General features: G+C 45.7%; 1 protein-coding gene across 1 annotated transcript; it reads right to left on the minus strand.

Annotated features, from left to right (window-relative positions):
- Window positions 1–4,693: 4,693 nt before the first annotated feature.
- On the minus strand, window positions 4,694–15,520 carry HEYL (hes related family bHLH transcription factor with YRPW motif like). The gene is made up of 5 exons (XM_054999935.1): window positions 15,263–15,520; window positions 11,217–11,283; window positions 9,696–9,779; window positions 8,552–8,633; window positions 4,694–5,584 (listed from the first exon to the last, which is right to left on the minus strand). The coding sequence occupies exons 1-5, from the start codon at window positions 15,337–15,339 to the stop codon at window positions 4,920–4,922; spliced, it is 975 nt and encodes a 324-aa protein (XP_054855910.1). The 5' UTR covers window positions 15,340–15,520; the 3' UTR covers window positions 4,694–4,919.
- Window positions 15,521–15,846: the final 326 nt, after the last annotated feature.

The following is a 15,846-nucleotide window of genomic DNA, read 5'->3' on the forward strand; positions in this document are numbered from 1 at the left end:
AACACAGTTTTAAAACGACCTGATATTTACCGCGCGTACAGTGCAGTCCTATACAGAGTTACACCAGTCTAAGGCCTTTGATTCCAATAGTCGTAGACAAGAGTAACTCTGTTTAGGAATGCAGAGTTAATTTGTTACACAAATTAAGCGGCCTTTCCTTACCCAGATTCTTCAGAGCTGAGGCGGAGACAGACAAGGGCGTGCTTCAAGTATTTTTATTAATATTGCAATATTGGGTACATTCTTCAAAAGAAGAGCTAAAGCGTACCAGAGAACATAAAGCTTACAAGCAGTTTTGAAGACATTTTCCTAGTACACAGGGAACTGCCTGCTGAACAATTTGCAATTGGTCCTTTACATACATCTGATCTCTATAGTTATTTTAATTGCCCACTGCTCAGTTCTCTTAGCTAGTGTTGCGATAGTGCATCTATCAATGTAACTTTGTAATTCCCCTTATTTGGTCACTACCTTTTGCTGACTTGGAATTTCTCACTTTTTGCTGACTTCCAAACTTTAGAATCCAGAGTTTCAGAGCAGAACCACAAGCCACAAAAGGCACAGGTTGGACACTTGTCAGCTTCCCTCAAGTTTTGATGGGAAATGTAGGCAGCTTGGCGGAATGTTGGACAACTGACAGTTGAAAAGTCCATTGGACAGCAGTCAGAGAGCCAAGCTGCAAGACTAGGATGCCTACATTTCCCACCAAAACTTGAGGGAAGCTGACAAGTGTCCAACCTGTGCCTTTTGTCACTTGTGGTTCTGCTCATAGATACAGGGAACGAATATGCTTTTCTTGTATCTATTTCCCCCTTCTCATGAGACAGTAGCCTAAAGAATGTGGTCTTATCTAAGTTCTCTAGGCAAAGTGAAACAATTTACGGCCTTCCATGATACTCTGTCTTCTCTGAAAACAGCTTTCAGCAGGGGTTGCAAAAATATTTGCCTTTAGTAAGTGGCATGTTCCAAGTAGTGCTGCTGTTTGCAGGTGGCCAGTTGTTATCCTGTCTATGCTGATATCACCTAGATGTTTAGTTAGTCCTTTAAGAATTGTTCCTATTACTACTGGAATAACCATCGTAGGTTTCTCGCAGAGATGCTGAACTTAAAATCTTTATTATTGTTGTTGTTATTAACAACAACAATTTCAATTATACCTTGCCTTTCTCCCCAATGGGAACTCAAAGTGTCATACGTTGTTCCCCTATTCTCCATTTTATCCTCACAACAGCTCTCTGAGGTAGGTTAGGCTGAGACAGTGTGACTGGCCCAAGGTCACCCAGCAAATTTCTATGACAGAGGGGGGATTTGAACCTGGCTGTCCCAGATCCTACTGTCAGTCTAACCATTACATCATACTGGCATCAAAACATAGATCTGAGTCATAGATGGTCAACTATTTTTGTATTCAATCCCACAATTTTCATAGTAATAGTACAGCTCACATCAATGTCGACACCACAGATTATGGCAGAACAAATGTGGAACCTGTCTGAGACATAAACCTGAGCTTGTCCTTATGGCAGCAAATCTTACAAAGATAATTGCTCAGTACATGTGTGAAGTGGGAAAACAGACTGAAGACCAAGGTGTCAACAGGAGATATCTTTAGGAGTATCTGTTTTCCTTTGTTCCTCAGCTCTACACAGACAAATCAGGTTGTGAGATTATAAACTCTGAAGAAGGCACTGATTGTGTAGTAAAAGATGCTTGTACATCTTTAGTTCCTCTGACTGGATGCTTGGGGATGCATGGCTGCTAGTTTGCAAACAGACCTTTTCAATTAATTCCTAAAACTTATCTATGTATCCTGCACGGACAGCTCCAGTTCTGCCATATAAGAAGGCTAGAAGCTGTTTATCTGAGGCAGTTATTCAAAGTATCTTTTTACTGGGATCTTTGTTATTATAAAGTTGAGTATCTATTACTGGCTGATATAACTACAGTATCTACTCTACTGCAGACATTCTCCTCTGGCATGTCTTCAAAAATTACTCACTGAGGAAGGGTACAGACCCGCCCCCCAAACATTGCTGAGGAAAGTCAGTAGGAGTTTCTGCCCACCTGATTGTTCAGCCTTTGCAGGAGTATAATTTTCACTCTTCCAGGTGATGCATGAAGGACATTGGTTGGCGCAGTAGCATCCCCATAGGAATTGAAAGTAAGATCCTAACTGCTACACTAGCCTTTGGGTTTGGAGTTAATGTTGGAAATGTAGGAAACATCTCAGCATTGTATCTTTTCTGTTTTAATTAAACATGTTCAGGGCTTTTTTTCAGCTGGAACACGGTGGAATGGAGTTCCAGATCTTCTTGAAAATGGACACATGGCTGGTGGCCCCGTCCCCTGATCTCCAGATAGAGGGGAGTTCCACCACCTCTTTTCCAAGAAAAAAAGCCCTGAATATGTTTGTTTTGTATTAACAAGGATGTGAATGACAGGTGACAAAGATTTAACCAGGTAGCAGTTTTCCTGCATTGGAGCATGAAAGAAGGGTTAAAAATGTATCCTGGATGGATGGACCTGGTCCTTGGGCTGAACACAAGAATTGCTTGCATATCATTCAAATGTGCTTGCCTTTTCATTTTGGTTTCCAGAACTTGCATGCAGCTTTGTAGACATTCATGACTTTGCCAGCAGGGGGCAGGAACAGATAGTATGATTTTCCAGATCGGCAGCACAGTGCCATGGTGCTGCTAAGCCACAGGCAGACATCGTGCGGTGGTGTGTCCTTTCTTTTACACTCCCAACCGCAAAGCAGAGAGCAAAATACCTGAACGAAAAAAGCTAATGTAGAAACACTGACAACCATTTGCACAGCAATAGAATTGCCTACTGTAGGTTTGGACATTCCTGGAAATTTGGGGGTGGATCCTTGGGAGGGCAAGATTTGGAGAGGGGAGGGAACTCAGCACGGTATAATATCATACAGTACACTGTCTAAAGTGCCCATTTCCCCCAGGGAACTTATTTATGTAGTCTGGACTGGAGATCAGTTGAAATTCCAGGAAATCTCCAGGCTGCACCTGGAGTTTGGAAACCCACATATTCCACGACAACTCCACTGTCAACCACCTCACAGTGTTGCAGCTTATTACCAATGCACACTATACATCATTCAGTGCATGGCAAAAGGTCCATCATGTTGCCCTCCCGAGAACAAACCAGCTATTCACACAATGCACAACCAGGCAACTAAGGAAAGACTATAGGGGGCTTGCTGATGTTTCACTGGCAAGGCCCAGGAGAAGTTAGAAATCTGATGGAAGACTCTAGTTTCTCCTACCCTCCCTCCTCAGCATGTGTGCTCTATCTTGCTGACTGTTGGGATGAGCAAAAAGGTGTGTGTGTGTTATTGACAACAGAGACACAGCTGAAACAATTTCACCTTTTCCTCACACTTGTGAATGAGAGAGTCCCAGCCACATTGTGGAACTGTCCACATTCCAACTGTATGACAGTCACAACTGGTGCAGCACTCTTCCATCGTGGCACCTCCATTCCGGGTACAACTGCACCTGTTCCATTGCCGCCCACCATGCAGGTTTAGAAGCCCTGTAAGGACAACAGGGTGACAGCCCTCTAGGGAAGCAGCCACTGGTGGTCTCACTGGTGAGGCTTTGCTTCTGGTCTGCATTGCACTTAGAGTGAGGCATGTGGTTGTCTCTGTACCTGTTGAAGGGCAGCCTGGAAAAAGCCAAGGGAAAGGCCAAAGTCACCTATTCCAGGGTTTCAGACTTCAGTAACTATTTTATTTATTTATTATATTTATAACCCATCATAGAAATCAGGGTGGCCTTATTTGGGGGCTCCCAGAAGGTCTTCTAATTGGGCATTGACAAGGCCGAGCCCTGTCTAGTGAGGTTGCTGCCTTTAGAGCATACATTAGGACTATGCAGCCCTTGGTCTGATCCTGCAAGGAGAAAGTGGTTAGGAGACCCTTACCAGTAGTACCACTGGTTGGAGTGCAGTACTGTGCCTGGTATTTGTTCATACACAAGGACGGCTGGACTCCACATACTTGCATTAGTGTCTGGTGGAAGTCAACCAGCATTTGGGGGCTCAAAGTCAATGGGACTTTTGCACCATTATACTTTTCCTGTGTCTCCTGTATAGGTGGACCATGCAGGGAGCAGCTTAGCTGGTACAAAACGTCTCCATATTACATAGGGAGAGAGGAAATGCATATGCAGAAGTCGGACTGCAAAACATGGGTTCCCAACACCAAGAGCCCTCCTCTCTAAGATTGCCAACCGCGTGAAGAAAAAAAAATCTGATCCCTTTAATAACAGCTGTTATTTACCAGGTGATGTTATTTACTACCAAGCCATGAAAAGCTTCCGCTGCCCATTTCTCATTATGCCTCTGTTCAAGGCACAAGACATTTTTCTCCAGGCCTGCTGGCACCCCTACTACTTTCCCTTCCTTATCTATGTGGGGTGTCGTGTTTTTAACAAACAGCATATGTTAACACTACACTTGAGAGGGTAGTCACAGGTTGAGCCAAAGGAAAAGAAACCAAGAAAGAATAGCTGAGCAAATGCAGGGGCGGGGGGGGGGGTGTACTCCTGGGGGGGGATACAAGAGCACTCAGCCTCTAACAAGCACAAAAGCCAAAAGTATAAAAACGTTTTAATGGTTCCAAACGGCAGCCAACATGTGTGTTATTAGATATGCACAAGCAATAGTCATTCCTAACATTTGCACAAGCCCAGTCCCTCTGTCATTCCTGAATGCAAAGGGGGGAAAATAACATTTTCTGCCTGTGACTTCCTGCAAAGATCATGCCTCCCCCATAGAATGTACTGAGCTTATGAAAAGACCCTTTGAATATATGTAAAGGAGAAGCGAGTGCTGCATACAGCCAAGTGTTGTTGTTATTAAATGTGGTGCTGTTTAACAAACTCAATTGCTGTTGGTCAAAAAGCTCCAATTTCAGTAGACCTGAAACGGCAACGTCCAGCTGTCTCAGTTGTGATTTCTGATCCCTGGGGAGGAGGATTCAAAGCAGGAGAAGACCTGTAAACAGGTGTGATTGGAACTCTAGCTGAAGAAGAGGAGAGAAGTGCTGCCAACTGGCTCCTCCTGGGGGCTGCCTCTCTGACTCTTGCACGAGATGCAGAAGTGGAGGTGGCCGAGGTCAGCACTGGAGGCCTGCTTTTTGATGGCGATGATGCAATCCAACTAGACAAGACGTTAGGACAGGCTGGTGCGACTGCGTTAGGGATGTGTCCCATTGGAGCTGCTCTCAGTGCAGGACCAGGATAGATTACCGACGAAGCAGACCAAATCGCCCATTCCCTCCAAGGCACATGCACTGGGTTGGATGTCCCTATGGGGTAGCTAGATTTCCAGAGAAGTGACTTAGGCCAGGAATGAACGGGCAGGAGGGATGCATTTCTGGTAGGAGGCTCCATTTCAGCAATGTAGTTGTTTAGGTGGGAAAGTAGCCGCAGCTGGATAGGGTCGACGCCGCTGCTCTTGCTCTCAAGGCTGCCCAGGTATCTCATCACTTCCACGAGGCATTCCCGAAAACCGATGTTCCTGTAATCCACTGCCATTGCTTGAGCATCTAGCAACCCTGCTTTAAAAATAAAAGCACATTATGTTGGCACTGATGGCAAACACATTAAGCTGATTACGCTCAGAATTATGGTCAGAAACTTGATCCAAGCATTGTACAGTAGCGTTGAACGGCATGTCAGTTATAACCACAAAGAGCTTGTGCAGCTTGTTCACTTCTTGGGTTGAACTGACTGTGGGCTCGCTCAGACCAAGAAGACCCCATGCCCATAAAAGGCATACCACAGGCTCAGGAAGCCTTAGGGCTGAACCAGACACGGCGGGTACTCATAAGCATTGTGCCTGTCTGTTTGTGCAACGCTGTCTTTGTGCCATCTCTCCTCTCTGCCCATGTTTCCTCTCAGTTCTCATGTTTCTTTTGTTAGTATGTGTCTGGGGGCAGCTCCAAGCTTATCTGGAGATCCAGGTAAGGGGAAGCAGAAGCCAGCAGTCACCTCTCCCAGTGGCAGGGCCCAATGCAGGAAGGCAGCCCTTCTGAGCAATACCAGCAGAGCAGTGCAGCCAGCACAGCCTGCTGAAAGGCAGGTGCCTTTTCCCCAGGTAAGCCTCAGTGACAGGGGCCCAGGGGAGAGCCACGCCCTCCCTTTGCCTCCCATGGGAATGACCACCCTACAAGAGGCAGAGGAGGGAGAGGGGAATGGCACCAGGGTTTTTTTTCTGGGAAAAGAGGTGGTGGAACTCTCAAGAGGGAAATGAGGAAAACACACGGGATTCTTTGAAACAATATTATTTTCATGCACGATTGCCGAGTATTTTCAAGAGGTGCCAGAACTCCATTCCACTGCATTCCCACTGAAAAAAAGCACTGACTGGCACATCCCAGGAGATTAGCCTCATAAGCGCTAAAGATAGAGGCCAAGGAGAGCAGTCCAGGACCTAAAGCAAGTGGCCCCATCATGGTGCCGATGGTGCCCACTAAGTGTTTTTTTTAGAAAACAAGTGAGGTCAGGTGGGGCTTTTGCCTATCAAGGCTTCTGATTGGCTGTGCAGATTTTTTTTTTAAAAAAATGGCTTCAGGCATTTTGTGGCTGTGCCAATCATGCTGTGTCAGAATTCCAAAGGTGCCTGCAGGCTCAGAAAGCTTGGAGACCCCTGGGCTAGAGGAAGCGCCCAGGTAGAGAAGAGGAAGGCTTGGGTGGGGTTAACCTCTTCCCCTCTCTTGGCTGAGTCCCGTTGAGGCCCCGCAGGGTGCACTGGCTCCTGCTAACCTTGGCAAGATCGTGGACCTCACAGTATGAGCATGCATCCATGCACCCAACCCACCTCCAGCTCACTGAGACTGCAGCGCAGAGCATTGGCCAAAGGTTAGGTTGACAGTGGTTGACCTATGGTTTATGGCAGGGCTTTTTTCTGGGAAAAGAGGTGGTGGAACTCAGTGGGCTGCCCTCAGAGAAAATGGTCACATGGCTGGTGGCCCCGCCCCCTGATCTCCAGCAGCATGGCAGCATAGAGGGCAATCTAAACTCCCCTCTGTCTGGAGATCAGGGGCGGGGCCACCAGCTATGTGACCATTTTCAAGAGGTTCCGGAACTCCGTTCCACTGCATTCCAGCTGAAAAAAAGCCCTGGTTTATGGTCTGTATCGGGCCCTTGCTAATGCTATGTCTTTGTAAATTTGTATTTGTTTACCCTATATCATTGTTTATGGAAATGTCCTTGACATTGAACGGTAATGTCCTTGATACTGTATAGAAATGATCTTGATACTGATTGTACTAATCTCACACTATGTAATCCGCCTTGAGTCGTAGAGAGAAAGGTAGACTATAAATGACATAAATAAAAATCAAATAAATAAATACGCTTCATAAAGGGCACCACAGAGAGGCACCACGTGCCCATACTTTATGTTTCTATGGAAGGGCCAGGCTGATATTGTCTACTGGAGGTAGGTGGCCATCGGGTAACAGATATGCACATATAAATTTACAAATATATGAATCTACACATGTTCATTTGTTTGAATGTTTGCACACACCAAGGTCAGGTTAACAAAATCAAACACACCCACCAGATGTTATTACTGGTGCCCCCTGGTGGCCACATGGTGGTGCCAAAACAAACCCCTGATTTTGAAAGCGTCCAGGAACCTGTTTGAAATTGCAAGCGATCATTGGAGGGCAACCATGGGGCAAAGGTCCCAAGCTGGCACTCTAAGAAAGGCAAGTGTCCAGGCAGCAGCAAGGAAACACAAAAATACATGGCGGAAAGGAACAGCTGGTCTTTTGCACTCACAAATGTATGCAAAGATCAAGGAAATGTTTGTTTGCACAAGGATAGGGGGTAATGTTGTATCTTCCTTGAGCTCAATGGCCCAGGCTAGTTAAATCTCATCAGATCTCAGAAGCTAAGCAGGGTCAGCCCTGGTTAGAATTTGGATGGGAGACCAGCAAGGAAGTCTAGGGTTGCTACACAGAGGCAGATAATGGCAAATCACTTATCTCTTGCCATGAAAACCCCCTTAAGGGTTGTCGTACGTTGGCTGAGACTGGATGGCACTTTACACACACAGTTTCATGTATGGTTTGGTCCTCAGTTTGCCTTGAGTTCCAGTAGGGAAGAAATCCTTCAGTCTCCACTAGGTTTCATCAATCAAAATCTGGTTTCTTGCTTTGTTATTAGCATTTTAAAAGGAAAAATGCACGTTCTTTTAAAATGACAGATTCTCCTTTTAAAATGCTATAAATTGGGACAATTAGAGAAATTTAGTGGAGGCTGAAGGAATAAACCTCTTTCTTACATGCATTGGCCCAAGGCAAGTTGAGGCTGCCCATGGCCACAATTTGCATTTTTGGACCAATGTCTATTTGAGCCCTCTAGACAACAGCATGACACGATCAGTATGCAGGGGAGTTATTTATACAAAGCAGGCTCCATAGGGAAATTTCATGAACTGCATTCAGCCTTACTGTGGGGATGGTCAAAGTGCACAGTAAGAATTTCTCAGAAAGATATAACACAGACCTTACCTGTGCCCCCAGTGGCACAAATCATTTTTAAGTGATCTACCGTCATCTGTAAGATCTCTGCTTTCTCCAGTTTTGAAGAGCCCTGTGCATTGAAAGAAGGGAAGACTGTGTTTAGAATGTTTAGAAGCATGCCAGTGGAATGTAGCCCTGCTGGCATCAGGACCACCCATGCATATCTATTTCACTGCTCATGCTGGGAAACTAGATTCCTAGGTTGGGTGTGCACCATGAGACAGAGGAATATAATGATCAGAAAACTTTTGGGTGTTTTCTTCTGTATAGGAATACTATTCTTGTAGAGAAAAAAGCAGTCCTGAGAGACGAAAAGAGATGAATACTAGTCAGCCATACTGGAAGTTTCATTCACTGATATCTCCTTCTACAGCTGCAGCTGGAAAATGTTCCTTTGAAAAAGGGCTCTTATCCAAGCAGTGGCCAAAACAGGTCCTGCTTGGTTTCACTACCGGCTCCAATGACTGGAAGTTCAGTGGAGTGTGGGAGGGGCCCTGGCTCAGTGGGAGAGCCTCTGCTTCTCATGCAGAAGGTCCCAGGTTAGGGTTCCCAGTCCCCCGGTGGGAGCAGGGCATCCCCCACTCCCAGCCTCTGCCCCCTGCCACCTCTTACCTGGCTGACGAGGAGGAGGAGGTGCAGGGAATGGGCCCAGGAGCTCTGGAGCATGCAGGAGCGCACCCCAAACCCTTCATTGTCACACCAGAAATGACCTCATTCCTGATGCAACAACAAAGGGAAGGTTTCTGCACAAGGATATCCACAGATTTTAAGGAATGAGTACAATGAGTACCCCCCCCAAGCAAGCCCCCCCCAAGACATCCGCCATCCGCTATTTGGAGCCTGGGAACCTGACAACCCTATCCCAGGTTCGATCCCTGGTATCTCCAGTTAAAAGGTCCAGGCAGTAAGTGAAAGTCTCTGGAGAGCTGCTGCCAGTCTGAAGACAGTACTGACCTTGATGGACCAGTGGTTTGATTCATTGTAAAGCAGCTCCATGTGTGGTCATGTATGTGAGGAGGCAATTTCTTCTTGCCCATTTGGTTCATTTGTTCCTCTAAAGTTACCCCTCAATTTCAGCTCAGGGAGCCAAGAAGTCCTTGCAGCAGGGGCCTTTGCAGGGAGATACTCTTACCTGCTTCTCAGAGGCAGTGGGGACCAGGCACCGCAGCTCGGAGAGGCTGCTGTTGATACGGTCCCGGCGCCGTTTTTCAATTATCTACAATGAGAGAGAAAACCTCCGCATGATTTTTACCATTCGCTTGGACCAAGTAAAGGCCCTGCCAACCAGGACTAAGTTCAGGCATGACTTGGCCTGCATCCTGAATCAAAATGGCACATCTGCTCCGTGCATTTCTTCACCAATCATCAAGAGTTTTGTTTTTTCCCATCCCAGAGAGAAATGGGCTGCCTGTTTTATTCAGAGTCTAGTAGCACCTTTAAGACTAACCAACTTTACTGTAGCGTAAGCTTTTGAGAATCACAGTTCTCTTCGTCAGATGTAGTCTTAAAGGTGCTACTGGACTCTTTTTGATTTTGCTACTACAGACTAACACGGCTAATTCCTCTGCATCTATGTTTTATTCAGTGGCACCTCTTTCCACACCTGCAGCTATCCATCACATGCATAGAGTTGCCCATCTCCAGGTGGGGCCTGCAGGCCACCTGGAATTACAAGTGATCTCCAGATGACAAAGATCTGTCCCAGTGGAGAAATTGGTTGTTTGGGTATTATTCCCTCCTGAGACCCCTCTCCTCCCCAAGTCTTGCCCTCCTCAGTCTCCACCCCCAAATCTCCAAGAATTTCCCCGGCAACTGTGCATGCATGAGCAACTCACATGTGCAGTTCCAAAACCACGCATGATGTAGGTGCACCTGGCTAGTTCTCTTGGCTAGTGCTCCCACACAGAGATTGAATTCTTCCTGCTCCAGTAAGACCTAGGATGCCCGGTGTTAGGGCTTGGAATTGGGAATGGGACTCTATCCTATAGGCCCTGACCAGGAGAGCCTGATTTCATCCAATCCCAGAAGCTAAGCAGGGTCAGCCTGGGTTAGTAATGAAATGGGAAACCTCTCAAAAAGACCAAGGTTGCAGGGGCAGGCAATGGCAAACCACCTCTGTTAGTTTCTTGCCATGAAAACCCCACCAGGGATTGCCACAAGTCAACTATGACTTGAGGGCAAGACTTCATTCATTCTATCCTATAGGCTTGGTGGAATGCTTGGGCAAAGCTGGTGCCCATGACAAAAGAAAAGGTTTCTTCTGACTGTAGATCAGGGAGCCTTAAGTGTAAGAGAATGCTCAAGGCCCCATCAAGACTCAGAAGTGGTGCCCTGCCAGCTGAAGGGAGAGAGCGGGTGTGTGTCTGTGTGAACAGAAAATGCAGTACTTTTTCGGTTGTGCTTACTAAGTAGAAACAAACATGATCAATCAGATCTCTATTGATTTGTATAAGGACATTTTCTGGAAAAATTTCCAGTGCAAAATTTTTCAGAAAATCTACAAGACTGCCTTGGTTCCCCATTTTAAAAATGTTACTACTGTGTCATTCTTTACAGGGCAGATCTGAGGAGTACACAAAATAAGGCATGCGAAGCACCCCTGTGTATTAAAACGGCACTGTAAAAGTAATGTGTTGATGATGCATTGACTTACCCCTCTTCGCTTCTTTCTTGCTTGTACCATTGATGATGTGGTTGGAGAAGCGGACCTGGGTGTTTGGCTAAATAGGAACCAAAAACAGGAGTGAGGGAGAATTTTGCATCTTGCAATCACATGGGTCATTACACAAATGCTTTCTGTATTGTGTTTTGATGAACTAGAACATCAAAGACATCTGAAAGCATTTAGGGGATTTGAAATGTTTTTTCCTACCAACCAAGGGGCCAGTGTTGATTGGAAATTAGCAGAGTTAATGCAGAGATTGTGCATTGGAACTAATGAGAATTAATGAGACACACTCCAGTGTAGCTCTGAATACTTTACAAAAGGATAAAAAATAGGGTTACATTGGAAGAAAATAAGAAATAGCTAAACTGACTACATCTTGCTAGAAAAGTGAGTGAGAGAGAGTGAGAAAGCAAGAGAGTGAGAAAGCAAGTGAGACAAAGAGCAATAAAACTTCAGTATATATATAGCATCACTTAATTGCCCCCCCCTCCAATAAACAGATTGCCCAATAGAAAATCCCAATTCTAGTTCATTATGCTTAGAGATTCCCATTTCTATGGCGGGAATCCAAATTTGAGGCCTAAATGGTTACATGCAAATAAGTTTACTAAGTAACACAAATAGTTTAACTCTTTCATGACTGAAATGGAAACACTTGCTAAAATCCCAACAATCTGACTATTTTGAAAGAATGATCATCTGAAACCAAGAAACGGTAGGCACAGAGATATCCAGAGATATTACCAGGCTCCATTCAAGGTTCTAGCTGTCACCCACAAAGCCCTTAATGACCCTGGACTCAAACGTTCCTGCAGGACTACCTCTTTTGCTATGTTCTGCTGCAACAGCTTTGCTCATGAGAGCAAAGCCTAATGAACGTGCCACCCTGCAAACATGTAGAACCAGCAATTGCCCATCCACATGCATTCTTTATGGCAATTACGGCATTTATGGAACAGTTTACCTAAAGCTGTTAGGAAGGCCTGCATGCTTCTATCATTTTGCAAAATGTGCAAAAAAGAATAGTTCATGAGGACATTCTTATAGAGGGAGTAGAACTACAGAGTAATGGGTCTGTTTGTATCAGGCAAAATAATGAGTTATTTTTCCTTCTGGTTCTTCAATCCCAGCTCTATGCATTATGTGGTTTTTATGAAGAATCTCTGTTGTTACATTCAAAAATTGTTATTCAAAAGTTATCATCATATTTTGTAATTGACTTAATGACTGAATAGTTCTATCATACTGCCTTGAGGTCCAGTGAATAAATATGATAAATATAAATATAAATGAAAATAAATAAAACAAATCCACCATGCTCCTAAAGATAGCACCTTATTTCTATTTGAAAAAGAAAATTCATGACAGAACAAAGTGAAGGGCCAGATCTGGAAGAGAGGGAAGCTGCACTCCTCTGAGGTGGGGAGGGACAAGCAAGGCAGCACAACATCACTGCACAAAAGTTCGGCATGCAAGCAGACTCTGCTGGGAAGGATGGGAAAGCAAGAGACGGCTGACTCTCAGCCAGAAGTCCAAGGCAAAAGGCAGAGCTTGTCATCCATGCCGATCCATCCGTCCCATATCCTGCGATCTGTGGGCAACTGAAGCTGCATCCAGACAGTAGTGAAGTCACAATGGCTGGCAGGACCTGAGACCTTGGCGGAAGGGAAATTAGACTCGATGATTTTGTGGGGTTCAGCCTCCCTTGATTTTTCAGGCTTGCAGCTGTTGCTGCCTCAGGGACTTGAGCACATGAAGCTGCCTTAAGTCCCGAATCAGACCCTTGGCCCATCAAGGTCAGTAGGTCTAATCAAACTGGCAGTGGCTCTCCAGGGTCTTTCACATCATTTACTGTCTGGTCCTTTTAACTGAAGATGCTGGGGATTGAACCTGGGACCTTCTGCATGCAAAGCAGAGGCTCATCCACTGAGCCACAGCCCCTCTCTGGCCAGAGCCCATGACTCACCAGGACCAGAATCTTTTGCATCACCTGATCCTTTTAATGCCTGGCACCTTATGCATGCAAAGCAGAGGCTGAGCCAACGTGGCCAGGAGCACTTTTCAGGAGTTTATTTTTTTAGATTTAGACCTGGTGACAGATGTTCAGGTCTTCATACCCTTTGATACCATATGCCTCTGCACAATGCTGTCCTTGGAGACTGTACAGAAACTGCAGCTCATGCATAAGTGTTTATTTCTTGGGATATCCTTTGTAAAGCAATCAGACCTGCAACAGCTTGAATGTGCAATCACTCCTCTGCCTGGCAGACGGAAAACTGGGAAACTAGTGCAATCCTCACTAATAGAGCTCTACCTCATCTAAACTCTGCAGATCCTTGTACCTGAATGGTATATCAAGGTAACCATGTTGATTAGCTTCACTTCGTTGCCACCCAAAGCAAAACCTCATCAGAACAACCCTGGGGCCAACCTGTCCTGAAGCTTGCCAACCTCCAGGTGGAGCTTAGAGCTCTCCCAGAATTACAACTGATCTCCAAGCCAACGAGATCAGTTCCCCTGGAGAAAATGGCTACTTTGGAGGGTGTTAAGAGATTTTTATAATCCTATAGTTTTGGCTATAAATCTTTCTTTGGTTCTCTTGCAGGGCATTATGGCAATGAGTTTTGGCTGCCCCTTTTCTAATTTGCCCTTTCCTACTTTTATTTCACTGTTTCTCTCTATGGAGACAGATCAAGATGGGTAGCCGGCTTAGTCTGTCTATAGCAGTAGAAAAGAACAAGAGTCCAGTATCTATCTGTCTGAAGGTATCTGAAGAAGTGAGCTGTGGCTCACAAAAGCTCATACCCTACCACAAATTTTGTTAGTCTTATAGGTGCTACTGGACTCTTGCTCTGTTTCTCTCTAGAAATTGCAACAGAGGTGAGAGACATAAAAGGTGTTTGGATTTACAACAGGACATAGCCTCCCAAATGCTTGGATGTTATGACTTTGATTGGCCAGCATTTCTCTTATCTCACGGACGTACCCCTCTTAAAGATAACAAGAGGTGTCAGATGGGTGTTAAATGTCACTCCTTCAGTTTATATGACCTGCCAACTTTTTAGAAGTTACTGCATCTATGACTTAAGTTTGTTTGTCTTCTGTAAACTATCGTGTGTTTGTAAACAATTTTCTGATGACTTTATTTATTGATTTGATTTATATCCCACCTTCCCCATGAATGGGCTCAGGGCGGCTCACATCATCAATAAAATACAGTAAGTTAATCATCAACTATAAAAACACACTTAAAACTGTCACTAAAATACTCCAGGCACCATTAGACATAGATTACTTTAGATACTGATAAAAAACCTGCATAGTCACAGCATGTGGGCAGAACGCATGGCCGAGGGCAGTCATAGGAGAGGTGGTGACCTTTGATGGAATAAGGGGGGACACCCGCTGGACCTCAACCAAACGATATGAACATGGGTCCTTGCTTTGTAAAGTATGCACTCTGCCAGATTTTATCTGAAGTGCATCAGTTTGAGTTTTCTCTAATAAACTTTTAAAAAAATTATTTTGCCAATATTACTGTCTTGGACTGATTGAGTTTGGTTATTCCTCTCTTGGGATAATGGCGAGTTCCCCTCACAGAGGGTGGGCTCTATAGCATTATCACCTGCTCAGCTCCACCCTCTCCCCAAACCCCACCCTCCAAATCTCCAGGTATTTCCCAACTCAGAGCTGGTAACCCTTCCACCAGGTTCCTTGCTGTGCGTGGATCAGCCGCTGGCACCAACGACTTGGGTGCCACTGCTCTCTGCCGTGAGCTCCAGGTGGCACTGTTAGGAACACATGACGCTGCCTTATTGGTCCACCAAGTTCAGTATTGCCTACTCAGACTGGCAGCAGCTCTCCAGGGTCTCGGGCAGAGGTCCTTCACATCACTTCCCACCTGGTCCTTTTAATGGGAGATGCCAGGGACTGAACCTGTGACCTTCTGCATGCCAAGCAGATGCTCGACCACTGAGCCACGGCCCCTCCCCAAACGCTTAGCTAGGAATGAACCGCCTCCTGCTTCTTACCTGCAGGCTTCCTCTTTCCCCACATTGATGGTCAAGTCTGTATCCGATGACCTTTTGTCCTGGCAGGGCCTCTTCATCCTTCCCTGTAGGTGCCTGGATTTGAAAGGCTTGCCTTTTCTGCCGCTGCTTTTTGGCTCCTGTATGGCCGCTAATGTCTGGCTGGAAACTGCTAACAAGTGCTCCTGGGGATCAGCCTCTCTCTCAGTTTTCTGCTTCTTCCTCCGTGCCTCCTTCTTCTGAGCACATCCCTCTTTTATGGGTGAGTGAAATCTCTCCCAGGGAGTGATGGATCCCAGCTCTGCTCTTGCTTCCTCAGCCTCTCATGCTCCTCCTTTCCTTTTTGCTAGCTGAGATTCCCCCCCCCCAATCATCCTGGAAAAGAACAGCCCGTGTGAACTGTCTCATGCCCCATCCTTCGCCCCGTCTCCTGCCTCCCTCCGCCTCCTCTCCGCAGGCTTAGTCATTAGTCTCAGCAGTGGTTTAAAAGGACCAGTGACCTTACTGGCAACAGAAAACCGTGGGAAAGATATGGGGCTGATAAAAGCCCCGAGTTGTTTCAGGGAATGAAAGGGAAGAAAGGGGGC

The sequence above is a fragment of the Eublepharis macularius genome, chromosome 15, assembly GCF_028583425.1.
Source record: "Eublepharis macularius isolate TG4126 chromosome 15, MPM_Emac_v1.0, whole genome shotgun sequence".
Lineage (NCBI taxonomy): Eukaryota > Metazoa > Chordata > Lepidosauria > Squamata > Eublepharidae > Eublepharis > Eublepharis macularius.